The 13,112-nt window shown below is 43.8% G+C and overlaps 1 protein-coding gene across 5 annotated transcripts in view; it reads right to left on the minus strand.

The window, feature by feature from the left end:
• tjp1a (tight junction protein 1a) overlaps positions 1-13,112 on the minus strand; it is a 203,865-nt gene that overhangs the window by 119,880 nt on the left and 70,873 nt on the right. For all 5 annotated transcript variants that reach the window (XM_072282091.1, XM_072282094.1, XM_072282092.1 and 2 more), the window contains exon 2: positions 3,635-3,691. In XM_072282091.1, the coding sequence (XP_072138192.1) occupies positions 3,635-3,691 (57 nt within the window). The remainder of the gene's footprint in view (positions 1-3,634; positions 3,692-13,112) is intronic.

The following is a 13,112-nucleotide window of genomic DNA, read 5'->3' on the forward strand; positions in this document are numbered from 1 at the left end:
AGCTGGGAAATTTTGAGGAAATTACAAGTAGGCTAGGCAAGGGAGATGCAGTGGACGTTGTATATTTGGATTTCCAGAAGGCCTTTGACAAGGTGCCACATGAGGCTACTTAACAAGATAAGAGCCCATGAAATTACGGGTAAGTTACATACGTGGATACAGCGCTGGCTGATTGGCAGGAAACAGAGAGTGGGAATAAAGGGATCCTATTCTGGTTGGCTGCCGGTCACCAGTGGTGTTCCACAGGGGTCCACGTTGGGGCCACTTCTTTTTACATTGTACATCAACGATTTGGATTATGGAATAGATGGCTTTGTGGCTAAGTTTGCTGACGATACGAAGATAGGTGGAGGGCCCGGTAGTGCTGAGGAAACAGAGAGTCTGCAGAGAGACTTGGATAGATTGGAAGAATGGGCAAAGAAGTGGCAAATGAAATAAAATATTGGAAAGTGTATGGTTATGCACTTTGGCAGAAGAAATAAACGGGCAGACTATTATTTAGATGGAGAAAGAATTCAAAGTTCTGAGATGCAACAGGACTTGGGAGTCCTCGTACAGGATACCCTTAAGGTTAACCTCCAGGTTGAGTTGGTGGTGAAGAAGGTGAATGCAATGTTGACATTCATTTCTAGAGGAATAGAGTATAGGAGCAGGGATGTGATGTTGAGGCTCTATAAGGCGCTGGTGAGACCTCACTTGGAGTACCGTGGGCAGTTTTGGTCTCCTTATTTAAGAAAGGATGTGCTGACGTTGGAGAGGGTACAGAGAAGATTCACTAGAATGATTCCGGGAATGAGAGGGTTAACATATGAGGAACGTTTGTACGCTCTTGGACTGTATTCCTTAGAAGAATGAGGGGAGACCTCATAGAAACATTTCGAATGTTGAAAGGCATGGACAGAGTGGATGTGGCAAAGTTGTTTCCCATGATGGGGGAGTCTAGTACGAGAGAGCATGACTTAAGGATTGAAGGGTGCCCATTCAGAACAGAAATGTGAAGAAATTTTTTTAGTCAAAGGGTGGTGAATCTATGGAATTTGTTGCCACAGGCAACAGTGGAGGCCAAGTCATTTGGTGTATTTAAGGCAGACATTGATAGGTATCTGAGTAGCCAGGGCATCAAAGGTTATGGTGAGAAGGCAGGGGAGTGAGACTAAATGGGAGAATGGATCAGATGACAAAATGGCGGAGCAGACTCGATGAGCCAAATAGCCGACTTCTGCTCCTTTGTCTTATGGTCCTACTTGTAAACTATCAGATGTGCCCTCACTCCAGAGGGGGAAAGAAAACAAGTTTGTCCAACCTCTCCATGGAGCACATGCACTCTAATCTAGGCAATATCCTGGTAAACCTCTTCTGCACCCTCTGCATTTGCCTACCTTACATCCTTTCTCTGAAAGGGTGATCAGAATTGAAAGCATTACTCCGGATGCTGCCCAACTAGAATTTTGTAAAATTGCAATATAACTTGAGATTCTGTCCCTCACCTTCATTTTTCTAAACTCCAGTGATTGAGTACAGGCCCAAAGTCATCAAATGTTCTTTATAAATTAACACTTTCACTCCTGGGATCTTCCTCATGAACTTTCTCTGAACTCTTTCCAATGCTACCACATCCTAACTTAGAAATGCCCACAATACTCCAAACGTGGCCTGAACAATTCCTTACGAAGAATCAGCAATACATCATTGCTCTTATATTCAAACCCTCTTGAAATGAATGCCAACCTTACATTTGCCTTCCCTACTGATTCAACCTGCAAGTTAACCTTCAGGGAATCCTCCACAATGATTCCCCAGACACTTTGCAACTCCAATTTCTGAATTTGTTCTCAGGTTATATAATAGTCTACACCTTTACTCATTCTAACAAAGTCCATGACCATGCACTTCACTTCCCTGAACTGCATTCAATCTGCCACTTTTTGGTTGATTCTCCTCATCTGTCCAAGTCCTTTTGCAGATTCCCTGTTTCTTCAACACTACCTGCCCACACTTTGTATCGTCTGCAAATTTGGACATAAAGTTTTCTTTTGTTCCTTAACCTACTTCTAAGCATGCAAGTCTGAAGGCTTAAACTTTGGCAGTCACATCCTTGTCTTTTATGCAACCGTATCTCTGAACCACTTGAAAATCCTTCTGTGCTCCGACCCCTGCTGTACTAGCCATCACTGCCAAGTAAAACTAGCCATATTCCAATTTAGAATATGTACTCTAATTTTATCTTTGTCCTTTACCATAACTAGGCTAAATCGAAATGAATTGCAATCCCTACTACAAATACTTGTCAAACAACTCCCCTGTCATCTGTCTAGCTTCATACCATAAAACGTGAATGAGAAATGGCCCTCATCTCCTTTGGTTTGCGATGTAATAGGTAATAAAAATTCTTCTGAATGCAGTACAGATATTCCATGCCCTCTGCACATATTCCAATTACTGAAATCCCCCATTATGCTTACTAGTGCAAAAGGACAAAGCGGCATTTTTATTCTGGAGTGTTTGTTGGTTTATGGTGTATTCTCAACAATGACAGACCTGTCCGTCATTCAATCAAAGCTTCATTTGCTTACCTCTATAACAATTCACCTTGATGTGCAATTCTAAACATACATCGACACCCACACTTTTCTGTTCTACCTCAGCAAACAAGACTGAGGATGACTTTGTTCCAATGGGGTCTTGTGAATTCTGAGATCGCATAGTGGTGAGTGCAATGAATACAGGTGTCCCCCACTTTCCGAACGTTCTCTTTACGACATTTCGCTTTTACGAAAGACCTACATTAGTACCTGTTTTCGTTAACCGAAAGAGGATTTTCGCTTTTACGAAAAAAAGACGCTTGCTTTAAACTTGTGTTTACCCCAAGAAAGAATACCATGACCATGAAGCCTTGCGCGGGCAGGTGTGTGCACATGTGTGACGTGCAAATGTGTGTACGTGTGCATGCGTGACGTGCGTGTATGTGCAAATGCATGATGTGCACATGCCTGTACATACCAATTTTTTCTGACAAATCGATTTTGGCTCAAACTTCCCGATTCTGTTAAGTGAAACTACACTGTACATATATTATTTCTACTTTATATGGGCTGTGTATTTATCATATCATTCCAGCTTTTACTATATGTTAGTGTTATTTTAGGTTTTATGTGCTATTTGGTATGATTTGGTAGGTTATTTTTTGGGCCTAGGAATGCTCAAAAAATTTTCTCATATAAATTAATGGTAATTGCTTCTTCGCTTTATGCCATTTCGGCTTATGAATGGTTTCATAGGAACGCTCTACATTCGGATAGCAGAGGAAACCTGTATTGGGCCAATGCAAGCTTGGATTTTGAAAGTGGTGCTTTGAATGACTAAGTTTATGCAGGGGAGACTGCTGGAGGTCAGCCAGAAACACTAAATGTTCTAGTCCACTGTATGGATTGGGTTTTCCCACAATAGACAAGCAAAGGCAAGAGCTGAATCTGAAGTTGGTGAAGCAGTAATGGAAATAGACAGGCACAAGCTCTTTGTAGGGTGAAGTTTAAAAATAAAACAATTCCTTTTGTGCTTTCCCACCACCGCACTCTGGATCTCTTTAACAGGAATCCTTAATAACCAAGACAATCAGGTGGAGCCAATGACTTACCCTGTGAAGTGTAACTGTCTGTTGTTCCCATATCACTGTCTCTTCCATGACTGTGTTCTAGAATAAAAGAGAACAGCGAAGGTTCGGTAAATTTCGACAGCTTCCATACATTCAGAAGTAGAAAATATATATAATCTAGCTCTATGTGCAATCAAAATTCCATCCTTGAAATTGGATTCTGGCTTGCAAAAAAATGCTACTTTATGAAATGACACACAAATATGGAGACAGAATTGCTGGACAAGTCCACTGCATAAAATTACCAAGGATAGATGACTTAAAATAGAACAATTGTGAGCTATACAACTCTTGCACTCATTTCAAGCGTCCGACTTTGCTTGATGGACATCTTCACTGCAGATATCCCACCTCTCCTGGAAGATCGGGGAGTGTCCCGCATATCGATAGTGGCTCCCTGACGCCCGGAATTTATATACAATAGCCCGGAAATAGATTTTTTTGAGCAGGAGAGGGAGAGGGAGAGCGAGAATCCTGATTGGTCTTGCTTCGTGCTAAGAGTGGTCCCCAACAATGTGATTTGGCGATATGAAACGATATGAGTCATTTGCACCTTTCCTCATTCCCTGTCACGCACTGTTGAATTTTAATGCACGCAAGGTCATCAGTGACCCAAGGCATACAAAGGAATAGGTCCGTGACCCATTTGTGAATGTCCCCGGTGAATCATCCATGTCAGCGCAGGAAGATGATCAACTCCTCGAGCTTGAAAATGACAACAGGCTGAAAAGTATGTTTGACATAATATCTCTGCCAGCATTCCGGATCAAAGTCAATTCTGAATATCCTGAGAAAGCCACGAAAGCACTGAAAACGTTGCTTCCATTTCCAACATCATATATCGCTGCGAAGTGGAGTTTTCTTCAATGAATGCAACGAAAACTAAATTGCGGAATAGACTGGACATAAGGAACCCCCTTCGAGTATCGCTGTCTCCCATCACCCCTTGATAGGACCGTGTTGTTGCAGGAAAACAAGCCCTGGGCTCCCACTGATGCAGCGATATTGGTGTGTTGCAATGATTTTATATGTTCATACGAGGAAAATATGCGCTATGTGTTTAATATCCAAACGTTACTTAAAATGTTATGATGCTATTGACTTATAAGTGACTTATAATTCAGTGGTCCCCACCCTCCGGGCCGCGAAGAATACAGCCAGAACGCACCTAGCACATCTTTAAGAAAAAAGCCGAAATAAACAAGCTAATTAATTAGGTGCCACCCGGCACGTAAATATCGGCCCAGATCAGAGGTGATTGCAGATTGCGTCGCCTCTGATCTGGGCCGACAGTTACATGCCGGGCAGCACCTAATCAATTAGCTTGCTTATTTCGGCTTTTTTCTTAAAGATGTGCTGGGTGCGTCCTGACTACCGCTGCATGCTTCGCAGCCCGGAGGTTTGGGACCACTGTTATAATTGACTTATCACTACATTCATGCGAGGAAAATATGCGCTGTGTGTTTAATATTAAATCCGTTAGATAAACCCTTTTAGAAATGAAATTGAGTGTATCAGCCACTTGCAAGTGACTTATAGTTGACTTATCACCTATATTCCAATGGAGTTTAACACCCACTACTGCCCCCCCCACCCCCTCAGGTCGGTCGGTCCGCAAGAATATTGTCAATATTAAACCGGTGCGCGGTGCAAAAAAGGTTGGGGACCCCTGATTTAAACTAGCTGGCTAGCTGCCAAGGAGCTACTCTATTAATGTCCTACGTGATGAGGCCAAACTCCCTGTAGACTTGCTTAAAGTTGCAATAGAATAAACATGATAATACAAGTACATATTTTAATGTCACATTTGCTGCATATACCCAACTTGGTTTACAGATTAGACAAAATCACTAAACAAAGTATTACATACACTCTTGGAGGTCGACGGGGGGGGGGAGATACGGGGTTGTGGGGGGCGGGGGTGCAACCTCCCTGAAATGAGTTTTTGTAGGGTGGGACGTCTGTCACTGCGCAAACTTTACAAAATACCAAAATATAAAAGGAGATGAAACTTACATTTTCTCCTTTCCCTCAAAACTCTCCAAAATTCTGATAAACAGATCTCCCCAAATATTCAACTCCCCATCATTTCACCCACAGCCCTCAGAATGGATCGACAGCTTCCATCTCAAAATATGATGCATTTCCCTTCAGTAAAATTTCTTGCTTTTCATGCACTGGCCATTTCTCTTAGTTTCTCTTAGCTTCTCTCCCTCAATGTACACAATTCAATGGGAGTCTTGCAAGATCTTATCAACCTTTTACAGGCCTTGGAATACAATTGCATCCATACACAAAAGTCTTAAAAGTACCTGAGTGTCTGGATGTCAAGTGTTTTCTTAAAGATAGTAAAGATGCTGCATAGATGCAAAATCTCTCCTTCCCTTCTTCAAATATAAAATCATATTCAGCACAGATGAAACATGAGCAGAAATAAGGCATGGAAATGAGGAGGGAGACTTTGCCATGTGGCTCTACGTATTGGACTAGACAAAGGAAATCAGTTTGTTATTTTCTCCTGAACCTTATGATTTTGCAGATAATCCACAACACAATAATAATCCTGGACACGAATCATTAAAGTGCAGCAGTTTCTAACAGTGATCGTATGATTTAGAAATACTCAAAGCACATGGCAAACCAATCATACTAATTAAAAAGTCTCCATGCATTACTTAAAGTATTTTGCTCTTAACTGTCAATTTTATGTGTTTTGTTAAAAATGGCTTAATCTCAATGAATCAGGTCAGGAAACAATTTTATAAGAAATGCCAAAAATAAAAATAATCAGTCATGATTGAATGGTGGAGCAGACTGCATGGGGTTGAATGGATTAATTTTGCTCCTACATTTTATGGTCTAAAAGTGATCTTCAATCAATCCCAAACACAAGGCTTCAAAGAAACACTGACGTGAACTACATGTTATGATAGTCAACGTATAGATGTGCTTGCAGAACTAAGAATGCAAGTGCTCATGTGAAGTTACTGATGTAATTTAGGTAGCTGGAACACAGACATTGGTACAGGAGAAACCAAGTTCACCAAATGGTGAAAATAGTCAGAACAGGCTGTACCTTTGTATGAGAAAAAGTGAAGACTGTTTTCCCACATGCTATTGGATTTTAGATGTTAATCATTTCAGTCCCTGTGTGATATTACAAAACTGCCCAAGGCCCAAACCTTAACTGGCTGCTTCAAGAATATCTTTCTTCCTTCAAGTCAGGCATTAGAATGCTTACATACTTAGATACTTTACTTTATTGTTGCCAAACAAATGACACTACAGCGTACAATCATCACAGCGGTATTTGATTCTGCGCTTCGCAGTCCCTGGAGTACAAATCGATAGTAAATAGTGAAAATTTAAATTATAAATCATAAATAGAAAATAGAAAAGGGAAAGTGAGGTAGTGCAAAAAAACCGAGAGGCAGGTCCGGATATTTGGAGGGTACGGCCTAGATCCAGGTTAGGATCCGTTCAGCAGTCTTATCACAATTGAAAAGAAGCTGTTCCCAAATCTGGCCATATGAGTCTTCAGGCTCCTGAGCCTTCTCCCGGAGGGAAGAGGGACGAAAAGTGTGTTGGCTGGGTGGGTCGTGTCCTTGATTATCCTGGCAGCACTGCTCCAACAGCGTGCGGTGTAAAGTGAGTCCAAGGACGGAAGATTGGTTTGTGTGCTGTGCTGGGCCGTGTTCACGATCTTCTGGTCTTGGACAGGACAACTTCCATACCAGGTTGTGATGTACCCTAGAAGAATGCTTTCTGTGGTGCAACTATAAAAATTAGTGAGGGTTTTAGGGAACAGGCCAAATTTCTTTAGTTTTCTCAGGAAGTAAAGGCGCTGGTAGGCCATCTTGGCAGTGGACTCTGCTCGGTTGGACCAAGTCAGGTCATTTGTGATATTGACCCCGAAGAACTTAAAGCTTTTGACCTGTTCCACTAGCGCACCACCGATGTAAATGGGGTCGTGCGCTCCACTACCCCTCTTGAAGTCAACAACCAATTCCTTCGTCTTGCTGATGTTGAAGGATAGGTTATTGTCTTCGCACCATGCCAGCAGGTTCTTAATTTCCTCTCTGTACTCAAACTCATCATTACCCGAGATACGGCTTACAATTCTGGTGTCATCAGCAAACTTATATGTTGAGTTTGATGGGAACTTGGCTACACAATCATGGGTGTACAGTGAGTACAGCAGGGGGCTGAGTACACAGCCTTGTGGGCACCGGTGCTCAGAGTGATTGTAGAGGAGAGTTTGTCTCCTATTTTTATAGCCTGGGTTCTGTCTGTGAGGAAGTTGAAAATCCAGCTGCAGATCTGAGTGCCAAGGCCCAGGTTCCGGAGCTTAGGAATCAGTTTATTTGGAATGATGGTATTAAAGGCAGAGCTGTAGTCAATTAAAAGGAGCCTTACGTATGCGTCTTTATTCTCCAGGTGCTCTAAGGAGGAATGTAGGGCCTACCGGAGATGGCATCTGCCGTTGACCTGTTGCTCCGGTAGGCGAATTGCAAAGCGTCGAGGTTGACCGGTAGACTGTGGTTGATCTGTGCCATAACCAATCGCTCAGAGCACTTCATAGCAATTGATGACAGAGCCACAGGTCGATAGTCATTCAGGCATGCTACCTTGCTCTTCTTCGGCAATGGGATTATCGTTGCCTTCTTAAAACACGAGGGGATCTTAAACTGAAGCAAGGAGCAGTTGAAGATGTCAGCAAACACTCCAGCTAGCTCACTTGCACAGGCCCGTAGAACTCGTCCTGGGACGCCATCTGGGCCCATCACCTTCCTTGGATTTATCTTCAGGAAGGTCCTTCTAACGTCCTCCTCGGTGACGATGAATCTTGATGCCACCAGGTCCGGTTCATCTGGAGGGAGCGGGACGCTCCTTTTCTGTTTGAATCTTGCGTAGAATACGTTAAGTTCATCAGGAAGAGAAGCCCTACAGCTATTGATATTCCCAGCCTTTTCTTTGTGCCCAGTGATCTCATTTAGACCCTGCCATAGTCTACTGGCATCCCTCTAGTTAGCCTGGGCTTCCAACTTGGCTCAATATTGCCCCTTGGTGCCCTTAATGGCTTTCTGGAGTTCACGCCTGGATTCCGTGTAGCGACTGGTATCCCCGGACCTAAAAGCCACAGCTCTAGCCTTCAAAAGGGACTTGACCTCATAATTCATCCAAGGTTTCTGGTTAGGAAATTCGGATTATCTTGCGAGACACACAGTCCTCTGTGCATTTCCAGATAAAGTCCGTGACAGCTGAGGCATACTCATCGAGGTTAGCTGCCGAGTCCTTGAATACTAACCAGTCCACCGATTCAAACAGTCACGGAGGATCTCCCCCATTTCCACCGTCCAACGCGACACTACTTTTGACACCGTGACCTCCTGCTTCAGTTTCTGTTTGTAAGCCGGGAGGAGGAGTACGGCCTGAAGGTCCAATTTACCGAAGTGAGGTCGTGGGGCGGAACTGTAGGCATCCTTGACTGCTGTGTAGTAGTGGTCAAGTATATTCGGGCCTCTAGTGGGGCAGGAGGCATGTTGGTACAACTTTGGCAGCGCCTTTCTGAGGTTGGCCTAGTTAAAGTCCCCCGCTGTAATGAGCAAAGCCTCCGGATACCTGGTCTCAAGTTCACTGATGTTGGCATACAGTATGTTCAGAGCACACTCCACGTCCGCTGTCAGTATGACCGAGGTGAATTCCCGTGGCAGATAGTAGGGACGGCACAGGAAGGCACAGGTGTTCCAGGTCCGGGCTGCAGGAGCTTGTCAGTGCCACTGTGTCCAAGCACCATGCAGTGTTGATCAGTAGGCAGACACCACCTCCCCTCATCTTGCCCGATGACGCCGTGCGGTCCATCTGATGGATCGAAAATCTCTCCGGTCGAATGGCACAGTCGGGGGTGGCAGGAGAGAGCCAGGTCTCAGTGAAACAGAATACACAGCTGTTCCGTATCTCCCTGCAGTAGGTGAGTCTCCATTTAAGATCATCCACCTTGTTCTCTATGGCTTGCAAATGAGCTAGTAGGATGGTGGGCATAGGGCCGCTGAAGCCCCTCAGCTTCAATCTGACCAGCAGCCTAGCTCTTTTCCCCACATTTCCTCGGTAAATAGTGCATCTTTCCAGGTTTTTATTGATGCAGTGTTGTTGGCAGCTCTTTGAGGTTGGTGGACGCGTCCCACGGGGATCGATCAGCGGGTTGCATCATCGGGTGCTCCGGGTCAGGCTGAGTGACGGGGGAGGCTCTGCTGCCACTTCCAGCTGCCAGGGGCCCCAGCTGTCGATTGGGTCGGGCCCTGAAGCTGACACTTAATCCCGGATGGCCAGGCTCCTGGCTGAAACAAGTCCGTGAGCTGAATCACGGTTGCAGAGGCCTCTGCTCCAGCCGAGCCTCGGGCTTGATCTCCGAGGTCGGCGGCAGCAGAGGCCTCACTTGCAGCAGCTGTGGTTGGCCACCAATGAGGCTTTATGGTGGTCGTTCCGGGGAAGTGTCTAGGGCACCTTGAGGTCTCCGACGTCACTTTTGTGTGGTCGTCTGCTCGGGAGAGGTTCTGGTCAGAATGGGCCGCGTCTCCAAGCACTCCGGCACAGTAGCAGGCCACGGGTCTCCGGGAACGTGGTGAGCCTTGGAACAGGCCTCGCTTGTCGGTTCCAGGAGCGGTCTGGAGTTGAAGAAGCATGTTTTTTTAATAAATTGCCAGATACCGGCGCCATCTTGACTGGAAAAAAAAAGCTTACTGCACACAATGTTCAATTTCATTTACACTCTCTACTGCGGAGGAATTGAAACAGTCCATTTCTGTATGGACCTAAGTGGATTTCAAAATTGGCCTCTGTATGATATGGAAGTAATGCTCACACAAGGGTCAACCATGGCCACAAACCAGCATAACATGTATTATGTGAGCCAGATTCAGCTGGTGGGGTCAATGTAAACAATGGAGGCAGAATTTAAAAACTGTTCAAATATTAACCAAGTACATCTGCTTTCTAATTCAACAAGTAATACCTGCGAGATATCAACATGAAAATATACAACTTAAGCATCAGTAAGATCCACACTAAACCACAGAAGTCTTGCAAGTGACTGAAGAGTCAGTGGCAGAGCACTTTTAGGACCCATGATCACAATTATATCAGTTTTAACATAGTTTGGAAAGAGAGAGGACTAGTCCACAAGTTAAAGTACTAAATTAAGGCAGGGTTAATTTTCATGGCACGAGACAGGAATTTGCTTTATCCAAGGCAGGAGAATCAAAAACCTAAAGGGCACAGATTAACCATAAGCCGTAGGAGCATAATTAGGCCATCTGGCTCACCAAGTCTGCTCTACCATTCAATTATGGCTGATCCTTTTTTTGCCCCCCATCTTCAGCCCCACTCCTCAGTCTTCTCCCCATAACCTTTGATGTTCTGTCCAGTCAAGAACCTATTAAACTCTGCCTTAAGTACACCCAACGACCTGGCCTCTGCAGCTGGCTGTGGTACAAATTTCAAAAATTCACCACCATCTGGCTACAGAGATTTCTCACCATCTCTATTCTAAATGGATGCCCCTCTTGTTCCTGTGTCCTCTTGTTCCAGATTCCATCACCATGGAATCCTTTCCATATCTACTCTGTCTAGGTCTTTCAACATTCGAAATATTTCAATGAGATTCCGCCCCCCCCATCCTTCTAAATTCCACTGAGTACAGACCCAGAGCTATCAAACATTACTCATATGATAACCCTTTCATTCCCAGAATCATCCTTGTGAAACTCCTCTGAATCCTCTCCAATGCAAACACATCTTTTCCTAAATGAGTTCAAAACCATTCACAATACTGACGGTGAGGCCTCACCAGTGCATTACAAAGCCTCAGCATCACATCCCCGCTCTCATGTTCCAGACCTCTTGAAATGAATGCTAACATTGCATGTGTCTTCCTCACCACCAACTCTACCTGCAAGTTAACCTTTAGGGTTTTCTGTACAAGGACTCCCAAGACACTTTGCATCTCAGATGTTTGGAATTTCTCCCCATTTAGCAACTAGTCTGCACATTTATTTTTACTACCAAAGTGCAAGACCATGCATTTTCCAACATTGTATTTCATTTGCCACTCTCTGGTCCATTCTCCTAATCTAAGTGAAAGTGGAAATAATTATCTCCTCCCACAGAAGGTGGTAGGTATATGAAATAAGCTGCCAGACAGATATAATTACACCATCAAGAAGACATTTGAACAGATGCATGGGCAGTAAAAGTTTAGCGGTATGTTAGGCGCTATGGTAGTGGAGCGGTTTTTCTGATGCTATTATAGCTCGAGCGTTTTGGAGGTTAGAGCTCAATTTTGGCAACGTTCTGTAAGGACCCTGTATGTCCTCCTGACAGAATGTGTGATTTCCTCCCTCAGTCCAAAGGCATAGTGGGTAGGTTAATTGGTCATTTAAATTATACCATGATTAGGTTAGGGTTAATTGGGGATGCTGGGACGGTGTTGCGTGAAAGGCCGGAAGGGCCCACTCCATGTCGTACTACTAATCAAGTAAAAAATAATAAAATAAATGGGACTAGCTCGTTCATCCGCAATGAGCTGGACCAAACAGCCTGCTTCCATGCTGTTTAACTCCAACTATGAACATCAGTGATGCCTTGCAATATCTACTAACAAGTTGATTTTGGGTCAACTTGCCTTTGATCTGAAGGATCCAAGCTCTCTAGGGACCAGCCTTTCGCGTAGGGATGAATCAATTAGTCTTACTGGCTCCAATTTAATTCTATAGACAGCACCTTAAAAACTGCATTCATCGCAGGTAGTGTGGGAGATTTATTACCTTCAGCTTCCATTAGTTTTTATATTTCTTTTATGCTTTTTCATTTACTCTTGACTCACAGTCATCCACTATTTCTGGTTTTGTTTTTGAATCCAAGTAGTCAGGTGAAACATAGCTTCACGTCTTCTCTGCCATTTTCTTGTTCCCAATTTCTTGTTTTAGTTTTAACAATGAAAATTTCAGCAACACTTTACAAATAAACCCAAAGCTGTAATAGTGCACTCAGGGGAACGAACAACCTTTGTAAAGTACCTAAAGACTACTTGGTTTGCTTAATATTCAGATTTTATTTTAGTTTTTCTCAAGTTTGTGACAGCCTGTGAAAGCTACAGGAACAGTGATCAGAAATCAGCAAAACTTTGACAGATTTGGTTCTTAATTCTCATCTCCTGTAACCATACACAACTTCTGTCAATCTTCAGCCAACAACACAAAATATTCCCAGTGTTATCTGTGTACTTTTCCCAACATACCATAACCCCTAGTCTACCCACTGACAGCAGACGTAGATTTAATTACTGTTTTGCACTGAGCTAACTGGGACAGTAGTTACTGCGCCTTGGAAGTGAAATGCCAACGATCCTTCGTAATGATTATACAGCAACTTGTCTGTAGCAACATCACTGTCATAAAACCAG

The sequence above is a fragment of the Mobula birostris genome, chromosome 18, assembly GCF_030028105.1.
Source record: "Mobula birostris isolate sMobBir1 chromosome 18, sMobBir1.hap1, whole genome shotgun sequence".
NCBI lineage: Eukaryota > Metazoa > Chordata > Chondrichthyes > Myliobatiformes > Myliobatidae > Mobula > Mobula birostris.